The sequence below is a fragment of the Aspergillus pseudotamarii genome (assembly GCF_009193445.1).
Source record: "Aspergillus pseudotamarii strain CBS 117625 unplaced genomic scaffold BDV38scaffold_9, whole genome shotgun sequence".
In the NCBI taxonomy this organism is placed as follows: Eukaryota; Fungi; Ascomycota; class Eurotiomycetes; order Eurotiales; family Aspergillaceae; genus Aspergillus; species Aspergillus pseudotamarii.
The window spans coordinates 185,096-208,902 of NW_022475023.1; the positions used below are offsets into that span (position 1 = coordinate 185,096).

Here is a 23,807-nt window from a genome sequence, read left to right on the forward strand (position 1 = left end):
ATGCTGGCATTCGAACCGCCGAGGCAGCAGCAAACTCCATACTTCCAGCATTTCACCATGGATCCTGCGTTGACCGAGCCCTTTACCTTTCACGTGGACTTGAGTGGCTTCGGACAAGGTCCCAATTCCTCACGACTGCCCCAGTCAACTTATTACGATACTCCGTCGGTTGATGCATATTCCGATACCAATAAAGCGACCAACTTCCCGCCGATGCCGGCTACTCCACCCTCCGCCCCAATCTCTCGTTCCTCCGAACCTTTCATGCCGGGTCTTTCCACGGCCTCTGGTCCTTCAATCGCAAGTGCTTCGTCTTCTGCTATAGGCTCCCCTTACTCAGGAACTGCCCCGGCTATTCACGAGAACTGGGTAGACACTAATCACGGTCTGGGACTACCGGCTGCGGTCATGAGTGACCTCTTGAATGAATGCACTGGCAACTCACTGGACATGGAAATTCTCTATTCAAAGAAGAACTCAGATGACTATGTTGGTAAGTTCAATTGCATTGTCCCCCAATCCCAAGCCTGCTGTGGTAGATCGCTGACGAGTGATGTATCATCAACAGACCCTTCTTTGATTGAGAGATTACAACCACAAACGAACATTCCTCAATCTTCTATGCCATACCCTGAGCAGCCGAACTACGGCTATCATGGGTTACTTCCTCAGTCCCCCGAGCTTCCCTATCTTCCCCAAGCCGAAGAGTATCATACACAGCCGGTTGCGCAGCAGCTCAATCACATCCCGATGTCCTCCCCACTGATCAATAACCGGAGATCCTCCATCTCCTCTGACCGTTCCCGTCGCTCGCAGCTGAGTCCGGCTGCTAGTGACGCATCTCTTGATGATGAGACCAAGGAGAAGGGACGGTGCCCCCACCCTGACTGCGGACGCGTCTTCAAAGATTTGAAGGCCCATTTACTAACCCATCGGTCGGAGAGGCCCGAGAAATGCCCCATTGTTAACTGTCCATATCATATCAAGGGCTTCGCTCGTAAATATGACAAGAATCGTCATACTCTTATTCATTACAAAGGAACAATGGTCTGCGGCTTTTGTCCAGGATCTGGGTCACCGGCGGAAAAGAGCTTCAATAGAGCAGACGTCTTCAAGCGCCACTTGACTTCGGTGCATGGCGTGGAACAAACACCACCAAATTGCCGGAAGAAGAGCTCAGCTTCGCCTAACAAGGCTATCGCAGGGTATCGCAAAGACGAGGCTAAATGCTCCACATGCGCTTCTACCTTCGACAACGCTCAGGAATTTTACGAGCACTTGGACGACTGTGTTCTCCAAGTTGTGCAGCGGGAGCAACCTAGTGAGGCTATCAACCGGAAACGCCTGGCTGAAGTCGACGAGGACGAGGAGGTGAAGAAAACCATGGAGAAGCATAAGCTGCTCGATACGGCTGGTACCGTTGATCGATACGATGACGAAAGTGACGACGATGAAGATGATTCAAATGAGTTTCTGTCTGTCCGGCGATCCGCCAACAGCACTATGAAAGGCGGCAGAGGCAGCTCTTCCGCCCGTGTTACCCTAGGAAACAGTGCTGTTACCAAGCGCCCAACTGCCTCGAAGCGGCGGAATAACCGTGATCGTTACCCCCAATCCTGGGGTTGCCCCAGAAGCAGCATCAACCTCAAAAGGCGCGTTCTGTGTGTGTATGATGGTCAACGCAGCCTGTGGAAGGATGAAATGATGCTGAAAAACGAGCATGAAGTCCGTATAAATCTTCCTGGTGGCGCTGGAGACGGCACTAATCGAGAGGCATATGTGACGGATCTGGACGTCCTAACTTTGGAGCGCGCGGAAGGCATCCTGAACGCTACTGAAGAAGAACGGGGTCCTTGGCTAGATGGGCCCTCTTCAAAGATGATTGGGCGACCGGCCATTGCCATGTCCAGTCTGTCCCATCCTTATGAAGGAGAGGTAGATATTGATGAGTTGGTGTCTTGATACTCTTCAGTTTCCCAAGTTCGGCTCTTGTTTGGCATACGTGGCATGATGTTAGCGATATTTCTTATGTCTGGCTAGTGTGATACCATTCTCTGTTGTTTGTTTCCTTTTGGATATACTGGGTTCCATCTTCCCAACTCTGTACTTATATGATGTATCAATCCTAATCTCTGGCTGGCTGGACCTGCAGAGTTTCAAGGAGAACAAGATGGGAAAACAAAAGCTTTTATGTATGAAAATTAATCAGGTCAACCAACACCGATCACAAAGTTCAATGTGACTCTCTCTCTCTATATATATTCTTTCTCCGAATACATGACTTGCGAGTAGTTGAAGAGTTGATTAAATATCAGGTTAACTTGTATCCAAGGATCGAGTGACGCGCCAATCGAACTTTTGGCCTCGATTCTACCCGCTCACATGCCCCGCCTTCCGCCTTCCATCTGCCGCAGCTTGTTTCAACCTCGCAATTGGTTCAGAACCGGTCATTAACAACATGCAATTGGGGTTGTCAGAGAGTCTTCCGGCCGTCGTATCCAAGCGCTTCACGGCTGCTAAAGGATCAGGTCACCTTCTATTTTCTCAAACACACCTGACCACTATTCAGACTGCAGGGATACCGGTACTCTCTTCTCTTTGAATCTTGCCCAAGTCCAATGCTAACTATAACTCTCTACTCTATCTTAGTATCAACTTCGGTATTGTCCTGCTCTTGCAAATAAGCCATCAGGGGCTCCAAACACTGACAAGTCCACTACGAAGCCTAAATTCGACCCTTTCCAAGACCCCTCCCCAGAGCTCTTGATCGCTCAGATACCCCGCGAGAACCCCACCCATATACTAGTCCTCAACAAATTTCCCGTAATTCCCAATCATTTCATCCTAGCTACAAAAGAATGGAGACTTCAAACAGACATTCTTGAGAAAGAGGACTTGGATGCGGCTTATTCCTGCGTCAAAGCATGGGGCGAGGAGAGCAAGGCAAATGGCGCGGTCTCTAAACGGCTGTTCGCCTTTTTCAACTCCGGAAATGAGAGCGGAGCGAGTCAGCCTCATAGGCATTTACAGTTCTTGCCTGTCGAAGCCATGTCTCAAAGTGACTCGGGGAGCTGGCAGCCCTTGATCGATGCAGTCTCAACGCAACCAACATCCCCCGACTCTAAATACTTGCGATGGGCTCAGGTACCGTTTGCGCATTTTGCCCTTCCGTTGCCTCCGGACCCCTCTCCCGACACGCTGCATCACATTTACTTGTCCCTGTACAGAGCAGCGTTGGCAGCTGCACAGGGAAGCACGGGAGGTTCTTCCCCGACGACCAATGGTCCAGCTGCTATCAGTTACAATCTAGCAATGACTGATTCAGTGATGATGATCTGTCCGAGGAGAAGTGAAAGTGCTCAAATCCCAGTCGACAGTACAACGTCAGCGGAAGTCTCCGGGGCTGGTATCGTTGCCTTAAATGGTACAATTCTTGCTGGTACGCTCATGGTAAAAGCTGAGGCTGAATGGGACGAACTACGTCGTAACCCGGATTCCCTTAAAGAGGTACTGACGACAATTGGGTATCCTCATCCAGATCTGCGCAAGATCTCCTTACTATGAATTTTGTCTCACAATCGTCCTCATGACGCTCCTTCTTAACTAGGGGTGCTTTGGGACGGGGAACGTTAATGCGAAGCCTTACAATGAGAAGAAACAGTAAAGACCTGAAGTCAATGTCCCACAGCGAGTTAAGCAGTTGAAATATACTATTAGAAGAGAAAGGACGAAGACAAACAAAAAATGTGGGGATCATAGAAAAACGCATAAAAAAAAAAAAAAAAAAAAAAAGGAAAAAAAAAAAAAAAAAAAAAAAAAAAAAAAAAAAGGGCAGGGTAAAAGCTAGCCAAAACAGCCCATACAAGACAGGCACTGCTACTAAGCTCCTCGTATCAAAGTAAAAATGGACACTCCACGTGAGAAAGAGATGGCAAGCAAAGGGCAACAGTAATCCTAGGCTCGTCATGTGGATATAGTCAAACGCTATCAGAAAAGACCGTTTGTACTTCCTTCATCTATACATGTATTGAAGGACTTTCTGGGCATTACATGCCGGAGATTAATTCCAGAGCTTCACACCGTGTATCTCGCACCACTTCTTCTTGCAAGTGGCATTTCCAAAGTGATATGAGCCGCCATGTGTCCAAATATATTGGGCTACTCTCTTCCAGGACACCTTGGGCGGCTGACTGGTGGTAGGAGGTCGACAGCTAGACCCATTATCACTACGGGATTGCTTGTCGTCTTCTATGCAGGCCTTCACTGCTTGGCATAGAAGGCTTATCTATAGGTTCGTCAGTATAAGTAATAGTCCCTGCCATGGGCGTCTATTGAGAGATACTAACATCTTTCTCTTGCCACTGAGGTTTCCTCACTCGCTGTGCTTTTGATTTCGTCAGCGTCCGAAATCTTCCTCGAAGTGTTGATTCGGCTTCTTTGAAGCCACCAATTCTCTTAATGTCCTTGTAAGAGAGCCCGCGTCGCTTACATTCCACCAGGAACGCGTCTCTGCCGTCGCTGTGACAAGCGATTTGCTTACTAGCTCCCTGGCCTCGGAGAAAGCATCCCTTGTTGGTTGTGAAGGTTGGCTGCACCAAGTGGTGTATACAGGGGCTATCATGGTAGGGCTGGGCTGTTCTGTATTGTGAATCGTCTGAAAATCGTTCGTTGATAAGGGGAAAACTAGCGTGCCCGAGTCTGCTTTGACAGCGGGTCACAGTTGACTGTGCATAATATTGACAGGCGTTAACCTGCAGCGGCGAACTTTGAAGATTGTTGTTGGCAGTGGCATCATGATCGAAGTCCTCTGTCACCTGGTCATCAAGCCCATTCATGCTCAGTTTACATGGAATCTCGACCCAGAGAGCATCACCGCGGCTATTACTTTGTTGTTGCACATTGCAGGCTGCTCGAACTCCGGCAGTAGACCACGGGGGCGGCGTAGAAGGCCCGCTAACTGAAGTTGAGCAGTTGATAATAGGCAAAGAGGTTTTTTCTGATGACGTTCGGAGAAGCTCGGATGACTCGACTCCACTGATTGCCCATTCTTGGGTTTGAGCTCTATTGCCAGTGAGCCAAGATTCACGTGAATTATCAGGCGTACTGAAGGGTGATGTTGCCACAGATTCAGGTTCAAGGCCGGAAAATGATGAGAAGCTGCTGCCAGTCATGCATAAGATGGGCACCCGGGGAATGGGATGAGCTACACCAAGTATGACATCATCAGTCTCGATGTTTTCTCCGACTGTTCTCTCTTGATTGCCGGCATGCGCAGCGTATTGTGCGTACTGGCCATGAGTCTGAGGTATGGATATCTCGCGAACGCTTTGTATGAACGGACCCTGAATTTGTGCGGATGACTGGACCTGACAACCATAAAATTGCACCTTACTTTCCTCGAAATATGGTGACGTAAGAGCTTCAGGCCAGCCGTCAAGACCATTGCTCATAGCCTCGTGGGTCATCGAAGTTTTGTTTGCCATGTCGTCAGGGTCCGTTGCATGGCTGCCATTAGGTTCTAGCCAGCGGTGCATTTGGGATTTTTCACTCTCGGTGGCTTCTTTAGAATACAATATTGATTCATTTTGCGGGGCGCAGAGACTAGTTGACAAGACTCCCCCGTAATCATTAATGAGGGAATGGCCTGGAGCCAAATTAGGGAAAACGAGCTCTCTGTCGAAGGCTAGTCTTGGTTTTTGCTTACCCGGATCAAGGTGGACCATCGTCATAAAATAAGACAGATAACTATCGCTGTCAGCCACTTCATCGCTTGTCATTCATGCTTCAAAATGGCGCTGACCGGAGAACATACAGGAGACGCTGTTGCTGAGCGATGCACGTTGCTAGTATAATTGACGCCTGCAGCGATCATTTAGCGCATTTAGCTTTCGGGGAAATATGGCGTGGGTTCGATTGGTTTTCACAATCGACAAACATACTCCAACTGCCCTGGGCGAGTTTTCTGGGCCTCAGCACAAGGCCCACTTGAAGCTGACTGTGGTGTCTTAACCACTGACAAGTTCTAAACGACAAGACTTGCTCTGGAACCTAAGGCTCGGGAACTCAGAGATATGGAACAAAACAAAGCAAAAACGAGTCCGGCTCGGAAGCGAAAACTAAACCGATTTGTCGTATGGTGATATCTGTAGGCTGGACATAAGACCTTTCTGCTCCTATAGGCCACGGGGCTGAGATTCCAAGTGGGCGCCGTGATGTCTCAGACTCTTCCACGCAGGAGAAATTTCCTCTTACTGGTGAAGTAACCCGACTGGTTGAAAGCACTCTTGGGACACTTTGCCCAAAGTTATGTCCCACCCAAACCTTGACTCGAGGAGCAATTGGTTGTCAACGTTCTTCAGACAAGAAAAAGGCGATGCCCAAGAAAAACCTGGGAAACAAGTCACCGAGATCAGCTGTCTCTTTTAGTAAGATAGCTATCTTCAAACCCCTGGAATGGCTGACAAGCTTCATCAAGCCTCCATCTATCCCCTGTCCTGGTGTGAAAACAGCCCTTTCTCTCCTTAGATATATTGCCTCCCGTTCTTGGGCTAGACAATGACGGCCGATGGCCTATAGTTTATCTAGCGCCGGAAAATAAGCATGGGTGCTGCCAATCGTGAAGGGAAGAACTAAGTTTACAACGGTCACCCTGCAATCCTTTACTAGGTGATCAATTGATGAGTCTCAATCTCGACCTCGCGGGTAGCCAATCGGTCCAAAAGAGAAACCATTTGTGGCGTAAGAGGCGATATGTGAGGCAAAAAGAGCATCGGGAACTAATGCAGAGAGGACAAAAGAAGGTTTCGTGGCACTCTGCCTATCGGTTGGATCAGTTTTTACGGGCAATGTGCAAAGGCATGTCGGATACCCACATAAGGCTTTGTTCATATCAACTTCCCTATGCCACCTTCAGAGATGACCGCATATTGCCAGCCATGGGGCTTGGAACCCGAAACATCTATTGAGCTCAAAGAAGTGATCGGAAAGAACAACGGTGGTGCCGTTGGGTCTATAGAAGTGACGTTTGCTCCACCCTTTTGAGCATGTCTCTAGACTTCTCAGGCCAGATCTTTCCCCTCCTTTTCTCTTTCTTTCTTCTCGGAGTGTGGCTCTACTATTGATAGTGTATGTACCAGTCATGGGTAATGTGCATATGCAGGTCACTTCAGCTCCATCCACAAGAGATGGAACTATGGCTAGACATGGCGAAGAAGGGATTCTAGCGCAGAAGTACCACCCTCAGGTACGTTTAGGTTACTCCCGCATGTACAAATTTCTTAACTTCTTTGAACCATTGCCTCTAGTTTTCATGACCTGCCATCATGCAAACCAACTAGTTTGTTCAAGTCCTCGAAATGGAACAATAGCAGCTCCCTACTACACCATTCTTTCACTCGGATTGATTTTTGCTAAAACTTGTTACATCCTCACATGAACTGCTAAAATACCTTAAACCACATCTTCCCAGATAAACTAGGAAAAGGGTACACAAAAAAAGCATTCAACGAAAAGAGAAGCAGGAAGAGAAAATACCATGATAGAGACAGAGACAGAGAGGCCCAGAACTTCTCTGCCCCCATGATTGTATTTCCCTACCCTAGGACCCCTTGTACTTGTCCCAGGCACACACACCATCCACTTATCATTATCTGTACGTGTAGTTTATGCAGTGCAGCCTCATCACCCTGCGTACCATCCCCGAACCCTCTCACACACCCCATGCAACATCGCCTTCGAATCCCATCCCCAAAAAAAGAAACATGTTAAAAGTACCTCTTTCTCCAGGAAATAGCCGGGTAAAACCCCCGGAAGAGAAGAAATATTAAACACAGATCGGGTTCCTAAGCGTTTGGTTCCGGAAGCTGAGATACAAACCGGAAAGAACGGGCCGCGGAAGTGTACCAGCAATCAGAGACATCGATAAGCTCGATCTCCCACGATCATAGAAAGAGAGGAATTCAAATGAAAAAAAATAGTAAAGAATAAATAGTAAATAATGTAGAAAGAGATCTTAATATTCTATTATAATATGCAATGGCAAAGTACTATTCTCTTTCGTTCTTTCTTCTCTTAGGTATTAATAGGTAGATTATTCAGGGGAATAAATAAAAATGAACGGAGGGAGGTGCCAAAACTAACCCTAATCGAACCACGGCATTGCACTACACACCTCATATCCTAACAACGGTGTTACATCGTGAAAAACATCCCGACCAGATTTAATCTCCCAATGGATTTCCTTTGTGAGTACGACTGGGGTCAAGGGACGTTGGTGTGCTACCAGGAAAAGGAACAAACTACTACCATGTGTGGCGCTAATTTTCCATCCCGAGTTGTGGTGGCATCTATAGGACACACTGTACTACAGGACATCAGTCCCTCCTTGCATCCGCTGCAGGTGATGAGAGATTTGATGAAAATCTGTCCTGGGCCCGTGCCTATGATCGGTTCCCATGAGTGCTGGGACTCTCGAGGTAGTCTGGGACAGAATCATATAACCGTCTAAAAGGTGCACTCCGAAGGGAAAGGGTAAGAGAAAGAAAGTAACATATGAACATAACTATCCACGCAAAAATAGAGGTGGCAAAGTATACCATTGGACTCGTTGATTCAGCTTCTTTGCTTCTCTATGGGACGAAGGATACCCTAATGCAGGATCTCATGTGACACACTTGAAGTTGGGCGTTTCGTTTCCGTGTAGATCTCCATGGCTGATTATTCGACGCATTCGTAAATAAAGCTATGGTAGGAAGGGATCCGTGAGATGCTCGGGACTAGGAGCTATCGGAATGACTACGCTTTCCTGCATCTTCCAGATTCATATTGGTCTCATGGTGGCTCTCATAGAGGTCCAAGACTCGGTCAACGCCGAACACTGCGACAATTAGAACAGAAAAAAACAACGGAGGCTAGTCGAAGATGAACGGCCCACCTGTCAAAAGAGCAAATGTGAATGCGTATAGTATCGCGGGAGATGTCATGAAATCGTACGCAAGCGCAAATTTCCCAACGAAAGACACTAGGCTTGCCAAGATCACCCCGAGGATGATGCGGGTCGTTATTCTAATACTAATGTAGAAGTTGTGGCGACGAGCCAATACTGCGAAGGCGGCAAAAAGAAACATCACCAGTGATGCAACGATGAAAAAATATATGTAGACAAACCCGAGTAGCTCCATGTACATTCTCAGCAACTGCGAGCTAGTCAACTGCCCTATGTTTGTCTCCTCCGAAGGTATGATTCCCATACTAGAAAACAGAGCGGCAGTAACATTACCCACAAGGTCATTGAGGCGATCATTCGTGATGAAGAAACCAATCACCTTCGCTCCCGGGCACAAGGGGTGATTGGGCAAATCTTCCAAGATTGCGTCGATGGCCATCTTTTCTTTTATTGCGCCGCGGCTGTAATTAATCTCCATGTCCTCAATGGTATTCCGAAGAAGACCAATGGCTATTCCGGGTCTGGGCCGTGGTTCCTCGCAAGCAAACATGATAGTTTCCTCGAGGTACGTGAGCTTCAAGGTAATGTCTAGGGTCAAGGCAAGAATCTGTGATCCTTCAAGAAGGAGAACTAGGGCCACATGAAAGGGAAAATGGAGCTGGGCCCATAGCTGCTGGGAATATTTGCCAAGCATGCCCCTAGGTGAGAGATCGTAATACGCTTGCCACAGAAAGTACTACTCCTGAGGCGTTAGCAACCCCTAAAGGGACGATAGATCGAATCTCTGAGACCCCATACCACATTAGTAGTGACTCCTAGAATGTGAACAAACGACCACTTTGTCCAGCCCCCCGGCCGCACGGTCCTATTCACAATTCTGGTGACTGATATGACCCCTTCGCCAATAATGATTAGCGTAAGGAGACCCATTCTTACGTTCAAGTGGGTATCTTGGAGTCCAATTCCGGGTGTCACACAAGAGACTCCCATTATAACCCACATCTCTAGTCCGAACAAAGCAAACCAAACGGTCCATATATAGGAACGGATCCCATCCTGCACCCCGAAGATATAAAACATCTATGCAACAGGTCAGACTATCCATGTGGCTTCAATAGTAGTCACGATTCGTCTGTGCGGTAGGCATACCCCTAGATAGATTAAGCTTGAGACAAACAGCGTCGCGGCGATAATGGAGACCCCTTTGGCAGCAGGCTTCATTCGTTTACGAAGGAAGACGACGTTGTTGACCGTATATTGTAAAGCTAGTAAGATTCGGCTCCCGCCGAGAAAGAGGCTCAGTGATTGAAAGGCCCAGACATTCTCGTCTCTAACACGGGTGGTAAATCGCGTGCCTGCAGATGCAAAACCGACCATAGCTGCTAGCTGTATAGCCTTGCAGGTTCGTTCGAAAACCGAGTCCCTGGCGAATCTTATATCGAATAGAGTAACCTGAAGCCAGGTGAACCAAATCACCCCAAGAAAGCCTATGTATGCCCCTAAAGCTTCTACATTGTGAATTTCATGCGTAGCAGTAAAAGTAGAGAGATTCGCCACGAAAAACAAGTCAAAGAACAGTTCAATCGGAGTAGCATCGAAATGCCTGTGGAGGCGTGTTCCATGGTTCCCATCAATAGGGGTTTCAATGAACGGTATGGATTCTCGCCGGCTGTAGTTTGTCATGAGCCAGGCATACATATCAGTAAGCTCCTAAATCTGACTCACTGTGCAGTCCCATCAGTATGCGAAGTCCTACGTAGCGGCTGAAAATAGAAGAAAGGCATTCGCATCATCGCCAGGTGGATTTAGATAGAACAATTAAGAGCTAGTCGATTGGTAGGTGAAATCTAAGTGTTGGGTATCATAAATAGGTCTTAAGCCAAACTGGGTGTCATTTCAGGCAATCTTTTCGATACGCCGGAAAGAACGACGGGTGATGTCCTAAGATGTTGGTAAGCGATCCAGAAAGGTAGGTGCGTGTATGCCTGAGCGGATGTATCACGTCTCGTCCTCGGAGTTTCTTGTTGATACTGCCATGGAATTGCCGATGCTCTCTAATCCTCGCTCGGCGGCTGTATCCTCGTCCGAGCCAGGAGTGCGCCCAGCTTCCTGTTTGAGTTTCTCGTAGTTATCCCCAGCTTCTTTGATTAAAGCCTGGATCTCTACTTCTCGCACAGCTATATCGGCCTTTTCCTTTCTTAGTTCTTCCATTCTATCGATCATCTGGGTTTTCGACTTTTCTATGACGGCCAAGGTTGTGCGTAGACGGTCAAGACAGGTTGATAGGCGTGGAAGGGAGGTCATTTTGGGAGGAGTCTTTGGTCGATCTGTATAGTCCTTGCCGCTGTGGCCCATGGCAGCCCTTGTTTGGGCGGCTTCGTAAGCCGCTTTTTCCTCTAAATCCGAGTCGTCTTCGTCCGAGATACCTTCGGCATCTTCAATGAGCCCTCGCATTTCTTCGCGCTGCTTTTTGACCCTCTCACGCTCAGCTTTTCTCCCCAAAGTTATGTGGCCATCCTCCACAAACTCGTCGAAGCCCTCTGCGAAATCCTCATCGTCCCGAATCAACCGAGTGTCCCTTAGATCCTCTTTTTCATTTCTTGAGTCCCATTCTTCATCCTCCATAGTATCATCCAACGAGATAAAGTCCTTCTCTGTTGAGATGCCATGCTGCTGCTCTTTGGCCAAGCGCGCTCTTCTTTCTTTTTTCTCTCTAATTTCCGCTTCGCTAGGAATGGCGGCCGGTGCTGTGACTTTCATAACTTCGCCGAACTTTGCTGCAACATCGATAGTCTTCTCTTTATCGTCATCGGTGGCATTCTTTGGCGTTGAAGGTGTTGAATTCCGAAGCTCCTTCAAATATTCATTGCTATAGCTTGGCCGATCTTGTTCTGGGCCAACCCTGAGTGGAAGCTGGCCACCTGATCCCGATGGCGTGAGCGACCTCTGCAAGACATTATTTTCCAGTGCTCGCCTCCCAAGTCCTTGCCGTTTCGGTATTACCACTTCACTTTCCTGTTCGCCATCTTCGGCCATTGAAGTTTCTCCGGGGCCAAACGACAGGCGCGTTTTGGATTTTTGCTTCGTTTTAGAGGAAACAGGGCGCTTAACAACCGGCCCGATATCTACTGTTTGTTAGTTACTTATTCTAGTGAAGTGCTCTTTGGTTCATGTTGCGCAGAAACTATTCACCTTGTTCGCCGTCATCTTCCTCGTCGTCCCCGCCAATCTTACGGGGCTTTCTGCGGTTTGCAAACTTGGAACTCATTATTTAAGAATATTTTATCAGCTGCCTTTTGATCTTTCTGGGAGATATATTGCTTATCGCAGGGAGGTATGCGTTGTTTTCAACAAGTTGCGTCAACCTGAGCTCTGCGCATCTTTGGAAGCTTCCGGGAAGAACATTTCTCCGGCACAGCTTTAATCCCACTGCTTGTCTCAAAGTTCCGCCGCGCGACTGACCTCGACATTACGGCGGGATATTCACCAGAACTAATTAGCCAAGATGCCTCAAGCTCAGCCCGAGTTGAAGAAGGTATACCTTGCGACTCACATTCCCTTGTTGTTTTGGACAAAAAATGAGCTGACGGAGTTGTTTGACTAGTACATGGAAAAGCGGGTATTTTGCCAACTGAACGGCAACCGCAAAGTCATTGGTATCCTGAGAGGTTACGATGTACGTTGAGGCCATCCGGATTCTCCTATTGCTGCGAACCCTTTCCTATCCGACCCCGAAAGCGAAAGCGTTGATTAGTGGAGTCACATAGAGCGGGATCTGACGGTCATATGATACAGGTATTCATGAACATCGTGCTCGACGAGGCTTTCGAAGAGAAGCAGGGTGGGGAGAAGGTCGCGATTGGCATGGTGGTATGTTGAGATACTCATTACGGCGGGAGTTCGTAACTAATCATCCTGTGCAGGTCATTCGCGGTAACTCAGTCGTCATGCTCGAGGTTAGTATATCTGCTGCTGCATACTCGCCGTCTTGAATATGGCTAACGAGCAATTACCACGCAGGCTCTGGAACGTATAAGCGACAAATAAGGAGAACGCTGGACATCACCTTCATCATGGGATTAATTTTATGCAATACGGAGTTTACGGGTCGGTTGCTCTCTTTGGAACGATCGAAGGCACTTCGATTTCATCTCAAGCATGTTTACGATCAAATTGCAGTTTCAAAATTTGAAGGATCAAATTCAGGGGTTCCCTTGGTATACCATATCGAGAGACATAATCTTTGACGACACAGCCTGATGATTGCTATGCAAGACATCATTCATAACATGGCTCGAGAATACCGCATCAAATGGGCATGAAACCGGCAAACCAGACGCGCATTTGAGAAAGAAAACCGGAACAGGGGAATAGAAGGAGAAATCTTAGAAAATAAAATCGAGAAACGATATTCATTCCACCCTCGCGCCATAAGCCTCCTTTACCAGCCTCCCTCCAAAATAGAGGAATAAGGAAAAAACAATAGTATAAGGTACATGAATGAAGAATGATAAAAAAAAAGAAACACATTAGTTTATTTTGGCTTCTGGCCAAATTTTAATTTTAGTTTGAACCCTCCACCCCCAGGAGTAGATGGGGTGGTTGGAGTGGCGGGTGTCCTGGATGGCGCTTGAGGTACGGGGGAGGATCGATTCGGGATGTGCAGCTTGGTAATTGGCTGCGGACGTGGACTTGGGTTTGCTGACGGGGTACTTGGGCCAAGCTTTGACTGCTTGAATGTGATGCGAGGAGCAGGGGGTGGCATACCCGGTTCTTCTCGTTTGCGCTTCGCAGGATTTGCGTCCTTTGATGGAAGTGAGGTGCGGAATTTGCTCGAGCGAGTGAAATGCAGACGTCCCTAGAAGATACATTAGCGCTGTTGTAAGACGATCCGGACATGATGCAGTAAAACTCACCTTCCCGAGATGCTTCACTTGCCAATACCGCGGATATTTCAATGCAACCTTCACACTAGTGGTCGGGTCATACAAGATGCGGCAGAGATCAGTAAACTCGGAAAGTTCCAGAATCCCAATACAGGGAGAGTTGCACGCAGCCCATAATGACTCTTTAAGGAGCTGGTCGCCTTTGAGTTCACCTTTAAGTGCCTCTATAGCTCCAGGCACTGTCTGTCTTCGCGCAAGGTCTGCCTGGCGGACCTCGGTGGAAGATTCTTGTTCAATGATTAAACCATCACCGGAAGCCGCGGCCTTATTGCTTGATTCGCGACCAAAAGCCACAGGAGCAAGCGCTTTGCCAAATAGGTAATGAAGCCGCCGTCGAAGCCAAGAAGAAGAGTCGCTTGACATGGTAAAAATGACCCATCTTAAAAGTTCAGGGCTCTGGAAAATATCCGTCTCTACGAGACATTCAAACGCCTCCAAGCGAAGGAGGTCATAAGTGCCGGCCCGGGTATAAGGCAGAAACTGCATTATGTCCAACTCCGTTATTTTGGCTTGCATGAGCTGTATCTGACAGCGTAGCGTAGTACGAGAATAGATGTTCTGGTACGAGCTGGACCATTCATCCATTCTTCGATATCTATCAATCTCGGCAATGGCGTCTTTCTCCAATTTCTCTTCGGCCTGAGACTCAAGTACCCCCTCCATGTCGAAATCGTCCAGATCATGGGAGCGAGACTCAACCTTGCCTAGCATCGCGTGACAAAGGGACCGCATAAGTGTCGCGACATAATAGTTATCCGAATACTATACATGACATGAGCTCAGAACTAGGGCCAAGATGATGTGCTTTAACCCACCTCGTTGTTGGAATTATCATTAAACCGCAGCTTGTCATAAAGAAAACGCTTCACGCGCATCGGTGTTTTCCCATTGTTGTCTCTTACTTTCGAGATAGCTTCTGGGATAACCAATTGAAGCACATAAGCAGCCCTATCGGAGAAGTCATTTGAGCGGGTCATGGGCGATCCTGGAAGACAGAATAATTCCTGGAAAGCTCGTTCCAGGTGGAATAGCCCCAGCCAATTGATGTCTTCCTTGGCATGTTTAACCAAGGCCTTTGCTGCAGCTACACGGATTCCGTAAAAGTACCTTCGGTCCATTAGGGTTCGGACAAAAATCGTGGAAATCAACGGGTGTTCTCTTTGGGCCGCCATATATTGTAGAGACTGGCATGTTGTCAGCATAAAGCTCTAAAGGGAGACGACCATTCAACTAACCTCCAATTGGGCTATCACATCTCGATCTTGTTGGAGCTGCGAAAGGTACATATAACCTGGCATAACCAAGGAAAGCTTGCAAACCCACTCGAAATCTGCATCCATGCGAATCCATTCGTAAGACTCTTGGCCCATTCGCTCCTCGTCTTCCTTGCTCCAATCAGCCAGCTTCCACTCTTGAATTTCTTCTTCACTCTGGAGTACATCACCCAAACAATAAAGCAGGACATCTTCTTGTGCTTCTGCATTAGGATCACCCCCCGAAGCAGCAGCGGCCCGTTCTTTCTGCCTTTTGTTCCGCTTCAAACGCTTGTATTTTGTGTTATAAGGGATATCGAATTTAGTGACGCCTTCTTTAATCTCGACAATATGTTCATAAGGTGTACCATCAGCTTCGTGGATTCTAATCGTCATGGAGCCAGTAAAAACCGGCTGAACAACCCCGGCATAGATACCCCGAATTTCCTCCTTAACGTCACGCATGAAGGAATTCTTGTCCAGGTCACGTGTGCTTGGCTGTTCTGATTGCACTTGTTTTATCATCATTTCCACTACGAGCTTCTTTTTGTTGAACCTCTGTGTAGCCTGAAAGCGAGGACACCCAGCACCAAAGACCCATTGTTGAAAGAATGAGTCCAGTTTTGCGTGGCCCAGTCGCTCACAGGTCTTCTGGAAAAGCATGGTGGATACCGCCCCGTTCGGGATATCGCCCATTCGAGCATTGAGAAAAAGCCGAGAGATGATGCGGGACATTGTGGCCTTTCCACTAGCTTTCGTAAGCCTTCGGTCGAGGATGAAAAGCACAAGAGGGGCCTTGAGTGCTATGAAATCAATCTCAGACGAGTCAAGCTGGAGTATATTTCCCATGTCAAATATCGAGGGACGCTCATAGTCCAAGTCGCATACTCTATCAGACATCTGTTTTAGTCGAAAGCGATATTCATTATTTCCACAGAGTTTCCTCATGAACGTATCTGTGATAAACCACGCGACGCCTACTGTGACCCAAGTGTCAGTTGGCGCCTTTGGAACGATGTTAACACCGATCCACTGAGACGCAAGGCCATAAACGAGAGCACGTGTCGCGTCGTACATCGGATCGATAATATCTTCCGGAAACAGGAGATGACTGCTGCATATTGACAAGCACGCTGTCGACAAAGTATCCTCGGGCGCGTCATCTACGAAGCACATTTTGTAACTTGAGAATGGATACGACCCATATGATAGGGAAAAGAAGTCGATCGCCTTCGCCATTGGAAAGCAAGTGTTCCTGAGTTCATCGCCTCGCCCGGGAAGGCAAAAAGCATGCAGAGGGATGGCATTCTGGCCAAGCTGCTCATCTTGGTCGCTTTCCCGGAAATGTGCAAGGTTGACATACTCAAATGGGCCAACAGCAAATCCAACTTGCTGGGCAGAGAGCGGTGAGGTACATGCAAAGGATACTGTCTTTTTGCTGTTGTCTTTCGGATCAATAATCTCATCCGTCATATCTCCAGAACAAACCACCAGGAGGTCCAAGGCTTCATCATCCGGAGATATGTATCGACCAAGATTTGACGTCGGTTTAGGGCGTCCAGAAGCATTGGAGCCAGCTGGATCGCGGATTTTGCGGTCAAACACATCCCCTAACGAACAGGGGCATTTGATAGACAGCTCCCAGGTGCAACGTGACGAAGGGTCATCAACGCAAGGGAAAAGAGGGCAGCCGGCCCCATATCCAAGCGAGTTTGTTGTAAAGGCATGCGGGTAACGTCTGTCCCCATTCTCGACTCCCACGAACTGTAACCCATCCTTTATGCTGTCAATAGTAAATTCGATGTTGACCGTCAGTGCTGTAAACCGAGGAAGCGTAGTATCTGGCGCTTTGGAGCTCAAAGGGCCTTCAGAATCGTCGGCAGCACCAGTTGCACGGAGAGCCATTTGATCTTGGGCCTCAACTGAGAAAGGGTCAAGTTCTTCAATCCTAACGCTTTTTGGGACCGACACAAGTAGGTCGGGCTCTGGCGGGGACTTAAGCAAGCCATCTATTTTCGAGGTAAGTCGTTGATGATAATGAGGACCGTACAGTTGCAGCGACTCGTAAGGGTCCGCATATTTCATCGATGGTATCTTTCCGCAGACATTCAAGCGCCTAATCTCGCCCTGTCGGAAATTTAATCGAATAACACGGAGCTCCTTGTAATGTGGATGGATCGTAATTTCGGTTTTCCCCTTGAGGCTCTTATTTGCAAAGTCTAGCTCCAGCTCAACCTTCTGGTGCGCAACCGTATAGCCCAGTCCCTGCCAGGCAGGGCCTGCAGGGGCATCAACGACGCCAGGCATTGCGCAGAGTACTCAGTCGTGCACTGCGCCGCGAGCGCTTCCTTGATCCTCTACCGTCATGTCCAAGCTCAAGGAGCAACTCTATAACCTCTGGATAGGGCCTTCAGTCGATACTGAGATGAAGAGTAATATGAATCGTTGATGCGAAGAGGATCGTGTGCGGTAGTTGAAGCTTCAGCAGCGGGGAACAACAGCCTGGATTGATTGATAAATGAGAGTTATTCAAAAGACAGCTGAAGAAAAAGAAGTTTATTCAGAAGTCATGGCACCTAGAAATAGAAAGGAGCCTTTCTATTACGAAACAACAATGAGCACGAAACGCAAGAAGAAAAAGCCACAGAGCTCTTCATCAACCTCCAACTTTCACTCTGTTTCTCATGTCGCGTTGTTGCGTCGAAAGCTGCGGAGCTCACAGACCAGCCCGCCCAGCACGTGATAAATTGTGATCCGCGGATGGAACGTCCGCCGATCCTCTTGGGTCCCTTTTCGTTCCACTCTTTTTTCCTCAGGGGATTTTAAGGATCAACTTCCCTTCGCTTGTCTTCTGCGGATTGTACTTGTACGTGTTTGCCATACAGCACGGCAGCTTTTGGTTCAATTGCTCATTCATCCATTATCGTTGTATTTCCTACTTCATAGCGCGATGAACTAAACCCAATCGTACGATACAATTTGTTGAAGTGCTGATATACCATTCCATTGGCGGGATTTTAAAGGACAATGAACGCAATTTTTGAGAGGATCCAAGGTTCGTCCCTTGGTTCTATGTTGGGCATGAAGTCTTCTTTGGGCTGATTACTTATGCTGTACTTAGCGATCCAAGACTCGCTCTCCGATGAAGCTTTGGCGCCGCTCAAAAGCTACAAGTACCAGAGTGTGGATAAGTCCTTTATCTCTAGATATGTCTTAAAACACTACGTATGATATCCTTTACCTTGTACGATACTCGCTGCGCGACTCCCGTCTAACAATGGCCTTTGCACTTTAGTGGAATGCGTTCGTCGAACTTTTACCGATGTGGATAGCTCCGAACATGGTAACCCTCTTGGGTTTTATGTTCATTGTCGGGAATGTGATGCTCATAGAGATGTTGATGCCTGATCTTATAGGGCCTGTAAGCAAACCATTGACCCACAGACCAATTCCTCGCCCAGCACTAAGTCTTGCCAACTACAGGGCCCCTCTTGGCTATACTACAGTTTTGCTTTTGGCATGTGGATGTAAGCATTAAGATTCGATATCATTTGACCGGTCTTATCTCACATACCGAAGGTACTCCACACTGGATAATGTTGACGGCAAACAAGCTCGGAGAACGGGAACGTCTAGTGGGTTGGGGGAGCTGTTTGAGTGAGTGAACATTTTCGGAATAACATGAGTAGTTGCTAACATATGATAGTCACGGAATCGACTCGTTGAATTGCACGCTTGCTAGCCTACTAGAGACTGCCGCGTTGGGCTTTGGCTCCACGAATCTAGGCGCCTGGACAGCTCTTGTTCCATGCCTCGCAATGTATTTCTCCACCTGGGAGACCTATCATACACATACTCTTTACCTCGGCTACTTCAATGGCCCTACTGAGGGTCTTCTGATCGCAATTGGCTTGATGGTGGCATCCGGCTGGTATGGGCCTGAGATATGGTCTCGGCCGATAGTCGAGTTCTTGAATATCCCCCAGATCTTTGGAAACAACTCCGTGAAGGACCTTTGGATTCCCCTCCTTCTCTCATCATTCTTCTTGGGTCATTTGCCTGGTTGTGTTTACAATGTCATTTCTTCGAGGAGAAAACAGAATCTCCCCATATCCCCTATCTTCAAGGAGTGGGTGCCAATGATCATCTTCACTGGATGCAATATGGCTTGGCTTTTCTCTCCTTATTCGAGAATATTGGCTGATAACCGCTTGGTGCTGTACTGTTGGACAATCTCATTCGTCTTTGGACGGATGACTACAAAGATCATTCTTGCGCATCTTCTGAGACAGCCATTCCCCCATTGGACCATCTTGCAAACCCCTCTGGTTGGCGGCGCCATTTTAGTGAACTTGCCTTGGATTGGTCTTCCCGGGATGAGCGCGTGGGTAGAGCTCCTGTACCTGCGACTTTATCTCCTCTTTGCCTTTGTCATCTATATGTACTGGGCATTCTTGGTCATCAACCGGATCACAACCTTCTTGGGTATCAATTGTTTGACGATTCGGCGCGACAAGTCGACAGCCCGAGAGCAGGCTTACCGTGACATTGGTGAGAGAAATTTCGAGGATGCCAATACTGGTGGTGACACTAACGCGGGGCGCTATAAAAGTCATTGAATAGTTTCTTTAACACAACCTGGTTACGTTGGCCATGGCTGACCAGACAGCTGTTTCTCTCAAGTCCGTTCTGATCAGCACGCTCTCAGGCATTTTCTTCCGACGGTCAATCGTGACAAGAATTTCCCGACTCGGCCTATGGATTGAGGCGGATCCGATGTATTCTCGAGAGGCCTACGTCTCGCAACATCAAGAGCCAATGTCCCGGCTACTGTAGCCTGACTTGGTCTAGCTTGTCTTCTCAACTATATATACTTTCTGTAATTACGTTTCTAATGGCCTCTATGGATACGCCACTGGCGCAACTTATGAACTTACGACTTCTGTGGGTGGCTCACGCAAGAGTGATTGTGAAGACAGGTTATGGATGCAAAGCTTCTACTGGTATATAGTTAGATAGTGTAATATTAATGTCCATAGACTTGTGGCTTGTATGCAATTTTTCCGATGACCATAAGACGTGTAGGGTTACTAGTATTGGAGTCACTTGCGACCTGTTAAGCGTTTGTGTCAAAGGCGGGCTATCCTGGTTATTCCTTATAAAGCCTAAAATGAATGCTTTATACAATAGCGGGTCGCGTAACTCAGTCGGTTAGAGTGCTGAGCTAATAACTCAGAAGTCGAGAGTTCGAGCCTCTCCGTGACCAGCCTTTCCTTTTTGTCTTTTTGTTTATCCCCTTCCATCCTCCACTTCCCCTCCTATCGGCCTCCTTCACTTCCCTTCTTTTTTTTTTTCCCTTTTTTCTTTTCCGCTCTAATTATTAAAAAAAAAAAAAAAACCTTTCAAAAAAATAAAAAGCGTTTAAAGTAGTCTATTCCAAGAAGTCAAAATAGAAATTGATGAAGTTGTTGAAGTAGTGTGGGCGAGCTCCCACTCCATATCTACTCGTAATCGGTATGCTATCTCCACTTCACATTCGATGTCCCTTGCTGGTGGCCTTCTGTAGCTTCTCCGATAGGCCAGATAAGTGGAGACGGTACCTACGGGTAGTACTCTGTACTACTAGTAGTAGTATGATGTCTAATTACCATCAGCATTACTAGCTGATGACCATTAGTGAGTGCTACAGTGCCATCTGTGATCACCGCCCGGTCTTCCTCGGTGATCTGACCGGTAAATCCGGTGAACTGAGAAGTTCTCCGGTTTAGTAGAGAAATTACCGGCTCTCATTTGTCTAGCTAGTATACTTCTACTACATCTACTACATCTACTACTAGTATTACTATTTGTAGGAGTGAAAACACCCGACATGTTCCCTTATCCACGATCATCCTCATCCCTGTGTTACTGACAAGACACCTTCGCATAGGGTGTAACTAACTGTACCTCCTGTTGTTCTCGATCGAACATATCGCTCTAGCTCCCAATTTTACTTTTTACGCGTCTAGCCAACAGTACTTACAGAGAACGCTCGTGTCCACCCCCGGAGAGCATGTACAGATCTACAGATACTTCTGCATCTGGCGTGAAAGCCCCAGTCAGCAGGGAGTCTGCAGTCATCCAAGTTCAAGATGCAGACGAGCTGCGTTTGGCCCAAATGGGTATGCATCCTTTCCTAATCACGGCAACTTTGGAGGTATGTGTGCTCACTCTTTACCAGGTCACAAACAGGAACTAAAGCGCCATTTCTCTGTTTGGAGCTTAATCGGGCTGGCCGCTAACTGTACCATCTCCTGGACTGGTAAGCTGGCTATCCGTAGGCGCAGTAGGTCAATAATTGCTGATAACATGACCTGATAGGGCTCGGACTTGGATTGATCACGTCCATCAACGCTGGTGGGCCCGGTGCTCGTATAGTCTACTCCTAGATAAAACAAATCAGGGCTATACCACTGACAAAGCTAGTCATCTACGGATTCATCCTCGTTTTTATCCTCCAGTGCTTTTTGGGCACGTCGTTGGCTGAATTCGTCTCGGCTTATCCAGTTGAAGGTGGAATGTACCATTGGATCGCAGCGATTGCCCCAAAGCGCTATAACAGTCTCTTGAGCTTCCTGACGGGATGTTCTACGGTCTTTGGCTGTGAGACGATGACACTACCATTAGTTCTATCTAGAGATTGCGCTAACTACCTTATAGGGATCTTCACGGCGGCATCAACAAATCTGGTATATGCCTCAAACTTCATGGCTTTAATAGCGTTGTATCACGATGACATCAAGCTCCAACCCTGGATGACCTTTGTTGCATACCAGGTCTTGAATGTGTTGACATCTGCAGTGGTTATGTTTGGAAACCGTTTCATTCCGACCATCAATAAGTTTGCCTGTAAGTTGTGCTAGGGCAGCAATGATAAGGGGCTTGCTGATGGGAAGAAACAGTGGTATACCTCCAGCTAGCATGGTTTGTAATCACGGTCACAGTGGCCGCGACAGCGCCAACCCACAATGATAGCAAATTTGTTTTTCGGACCTGGATGAACAAGACGGGCTGGGACAGCAATGTTATCTGTTTCATCACGGGCCTGGTAAATCCGCTGTTTGCCCTCGGTGGGCTGGATGGTATAACAGTATGCATTAGTCCCTAGTTCCTGACGCCTTGCTAACGTGATACCAGCATATAACAGAGGAGATGCCAAACGTAAGCGCACATCTGTATCGCAACCGAAGCCAGTATAGCTACTAATTTGCTCAGCCCGGGCGCAATGCACCTTTAGCCCTAGGTATGGCTTGAGTATCCTTAGTCCTGCTCGCCGCAGGGAGCTGACCCAATTTACCGCAACAGCATGCACTCTCATCATTGCCTTCATTACTGGACTTTCTTACCTTCTGAGCTTGATGTTCTCGGTGCAAGACTGGTCGAGCCTAGCAGACAGCCCAACGGGCCTCCCACTTGCGGCAATCTTCGGTCAAGCAACACAGAGCCGTGGAGGCGCTTTCGCGCTGACATTCCTTCTATGGATTGCTCTTGGGCCGTGCATGATTGGCTCACAGCTCAGTATGGCACCCTTAAAACTCGAACATATATCATGTATACCATTCCTAATTATATGAGTCGCCAGGCACCGGGAGAATGCTTTGGGCTTTTGCTCGTGACGATGGCCTTCCATTCTCCAAGGTGTAAGCAGAGCAACACCTGTACCTGGTTAGTTAAGACACTGACTATCCCAGTTGGGCCCGAGTCAGCCCTCGATTCGGGGTGCCCCTAAACGCTCAAATATGTGTGGCAGTGATCGTAAGCCTTCTGGGCTGTATCTATCTCGGATCTAGCACTGCCTTCAACTCTATGCTTAGCTCTGCAACGTACGCTATTATTGCCCCCTTTCTCCATCTTTCCCTGCCGCTTGAAGATTGAAATACGGACTAACATATATTGTAGGACTATCAACAATCTCGCATACTTCGTGCCCATCTTCACTAATGTCGTACTGAACCGCAGCACGATGCATCGCGGCCCATTTCGCCTACCGCATATTGCCGGCATGACCGTTAACATTGTTACTGTCATTTGGCTGGTTTTTGCCATTGTCTTCTTCAGCTTTCCATTTTATATGCCCGTGAAGGGTATGTCGGATTTTACTTCACTTTCTTTCTTCTCCTGTCCCTTATATACAACATCGCATCTCATGTGAGCTACGTTTAAAACGGAGAACACTAACACATCTACAGCCTCAAACATGAACTACACGTGCGTCTGCGTTGGTGGGTTCATCATCATCGAGCTCATGTGGTGGTTGATCGCTGGTAGACGATACTCGAAGACTGTGCAGAAGGCAAGGGAGGAAGAGAATAATGTGACGGTTAGGGTGGACAGCAAGAACTTATGATGAAGACAATACTCGTGCTAGTTCTTTTTCAGGTGGTTTTTCTTCTTCGGCCTTGGAGTTCGCTGCGGATGGTGTTTCTCCTCTTCTCTCTTCTTGTCTCTTGATGAGCTTATGGAACTGTGATGATAATGACGGTGGAATCGTGCTCACAAAGACTGCCCACAGTATTGGTCGAGAAATAGAATGAAACTAATGAAACAAAGCGGTTTTGCTTGATGTGCATGCAATAATGGAAAAATGTGTTTGTATAGGTGGTGGAGCATGACATCTAGCCATGC

The 23,807-nt window shown here is 47.6% G+C and overlaps 9 protein-coding genes and 1 non-coding gene across 10 annotated transcripts; 6 read left to right on the forward strand and 4 right to left on the reverse strand.

Moving 5' to 3' along the window:
* Nucleotides 1–1,962, forward strand: zfpA (putative C2H2 finger domain protein; the record flags this gene model as incomplete). The annotated part of the gene is made up of 2 exons (XM_032059017.1): nt 1–493; nt 569–1,962. 2 exons carry the CDS (start codon nt 1–3, stop codon nt 1,960–1,962), a joined length of 1,887 nt encoding a protein of 628 aa, XP_031917051.1.
* Nucleotides 1,963–2,364: 402 nt separating this feature from the next.
* BDV38DRAFT_238389 (putative bis(5'-nucleosyl)-tetraphosphatase) lies at nt 2,365–3,796 on the forward strand. Its single transcript, XM_032053669.1, has 3 exons — nt 2,365–2,584; nt 2,650–3,740; nt 3,770–3,796. The coding sequence occupies exons 1-2, from the start codon at nt 2,459–2,461 to the stop codon at nt 3,562–3,564; spliced, it is 1,041 nt and encodes a 346-aa protein (XP_031917052.1). The 5' UTR covers nt 2,365–2,458; the 3' UTR covers nt 3,565–3,740; nt 3,770–3,796.
* A 264-nt stretch (nt 3,797–4,060) lies between these two features.
* BDV38DRAFT_268724 (uncharacterized protein) lies at nt 4,061–5,729 on the reverse strand (the record flags this gene model as incomplete). Its single annotated transcript, XM_032056829.1, has 2 exons — nt 4,061–4,285; nt 4,347–5,729. The coding sequence occupies 2 exons, from the start codon at nt 5,727–5,729 to the stop codon at nt 4,061–4,063; spliced, it is 1,608 nt and encodes a 535-aa protein (XP_031917053.1).
* A 2,911-nt stretch (nt 5,730–8,640) lies between these two features.
* BDV38DRAFT_218625 (uncharacterized protein) lies at nt 8,641–10,839 on the reverse strand. The gene is made up of 5 exons (XM_032052755.1): nt 10,670–10,839; nt 10,094–10,613; nt 9,743–10,024; nt 8,933–9,680; nt 8,641–8,875 (listed from the first exon to the last, which is right to left on the reverse strand). Exons 1-5 carry the CDS (start codon nt 10,735–10,737, stop codon nt 8,775–8,777), a joined length of 1,719 nt encoding a protein of 572 aa, XP_031917054.1. The 5' UTR covers nt 10,738–10,839; the 3' UTR covers nt 8,641–8,774.
* Nucleotides 10,840–10,942: 103 nt separating this feature from the next.
* BDV38DRAFT_279447 (uncharacterized protein) lies at nt 10,943–12,212 on the reverse strand (the record flags this gene model as incomplete). Its single annotated transcript, XM_032059018.1, has 2 exons — nt 10,943–12,069; nt 12,137–12,212. 2 exons carry the CDS (start codon nt 12,210–12,212, stop codon nt 10,943–10,945), a joined length of 1,203 nt encoding a protein of 400 aa, XP_031917055.1.
* A 237-nt stretch (nt 12,213–12,449) lies between these two features.
* BDV38DRAFT_279448 (putative small nuclear ribonucleoprotein SmG) lies at nt 12,450–12,991 on the forward strand (the record flags this gene model as incomplete). The annotated part of the gene is made up of 5 exons (XM_032059019.1): nt 12,450–12,479; nt 12,549–12,620; nt 12,740–12,814; nt 12,868–12,900; nt 12,965–12,991. 5 exons carry the CDS (start codon nt 12,450–12,452, stop codon nt 12,989–12,991), a joined length of 237 nt encoding a protein of 78 aa, XP_031917056.1.
* A 1,878-nt stretch (nt 12,992–14,869) lies between these two features.
* On the reverse strand, nt 14,870–17,556 carry BDV38DRAFT_218577 (transcription initiation factor TFIID subunit TAF2). Its single transcript, XM_032052754.1, has one exon. The coding sequence runs from the start codon at nt 17,448–17,450 to the stop codon at nt 15,117–15,119; it is 2,334 nt and encodes a 777-aa protein (XP_031917057.1). The 5' UTR covers nt 17,451–17,556; the 3' UTR covers nt 14,870–15,116.
* A 406-nt stretch (nt 17,557–17,962) lies between these two features.
* On the forward strand, nt 17,963–20,193 carry BDV38DRAFT_238408 (sn-1,2-diacylglycerol cholinephosphotransferase). Its single transcript, XM_032053670.1, has 6 exons — nt 17,963–18,198; nt 18,265–18,368; nt 18,439–18,564; nt 18,627–18,670; nt 18,723–18,800; nt 18,850–20,193. The coding sequence occupies exons 1-6, from the start codon at nt 18,171–18,173 to the stop codon at nt 19,760–19,762; spliced, it is 1,293 nt and encodes a 430-aa protein (XP_031917058.1). The 5' UTR covers nt 17,963–18,170; the 3' UTR covers nt 19,763–20,193.
* Nucleotides 20,194–20,335: 142 nt separating this feature from the next.
* BDV38DRAFT_t56 lies at nt 20,336–20,409 on the forward strand. Its single transcript has one exon. It is a non-coding gene; the product is annotated as a tRNA-Ile (tRNA).
* A 786-nt stretch (nt 20,410–21,195) lies between these two features.
* Nucleotides 21,196–23,529, forward strand: BDV38DRAFT_279451 (putative choline transporter Hnm1; the record flags this gene model as incomplete). Its single annotated transcript, XM_032059020.1, has 12 exons — nt 21,196–21,304; nt 21,364–21,444; nt 21,504–21,554; nt 21,609–21,785; nt 21,843–22,031; nt 22,085–22,264; nt 22,320–22,343; nt 22,398–22,700; nt 22,765–22,822; nt 22,874–23,005; nt 23,082–23,266; nt 23,372–23,529. The coding sequence occupies 12 exons, from the start codon at nt 21,196–21,198 to the stop codon at nt 23,527–23,529; spliced, it is 1,647 nt and encodes a 548-aa protein (XP_031917059.1).
* Nucleotides 23,530–23,807: the final 278 nt, after the last annotated feature.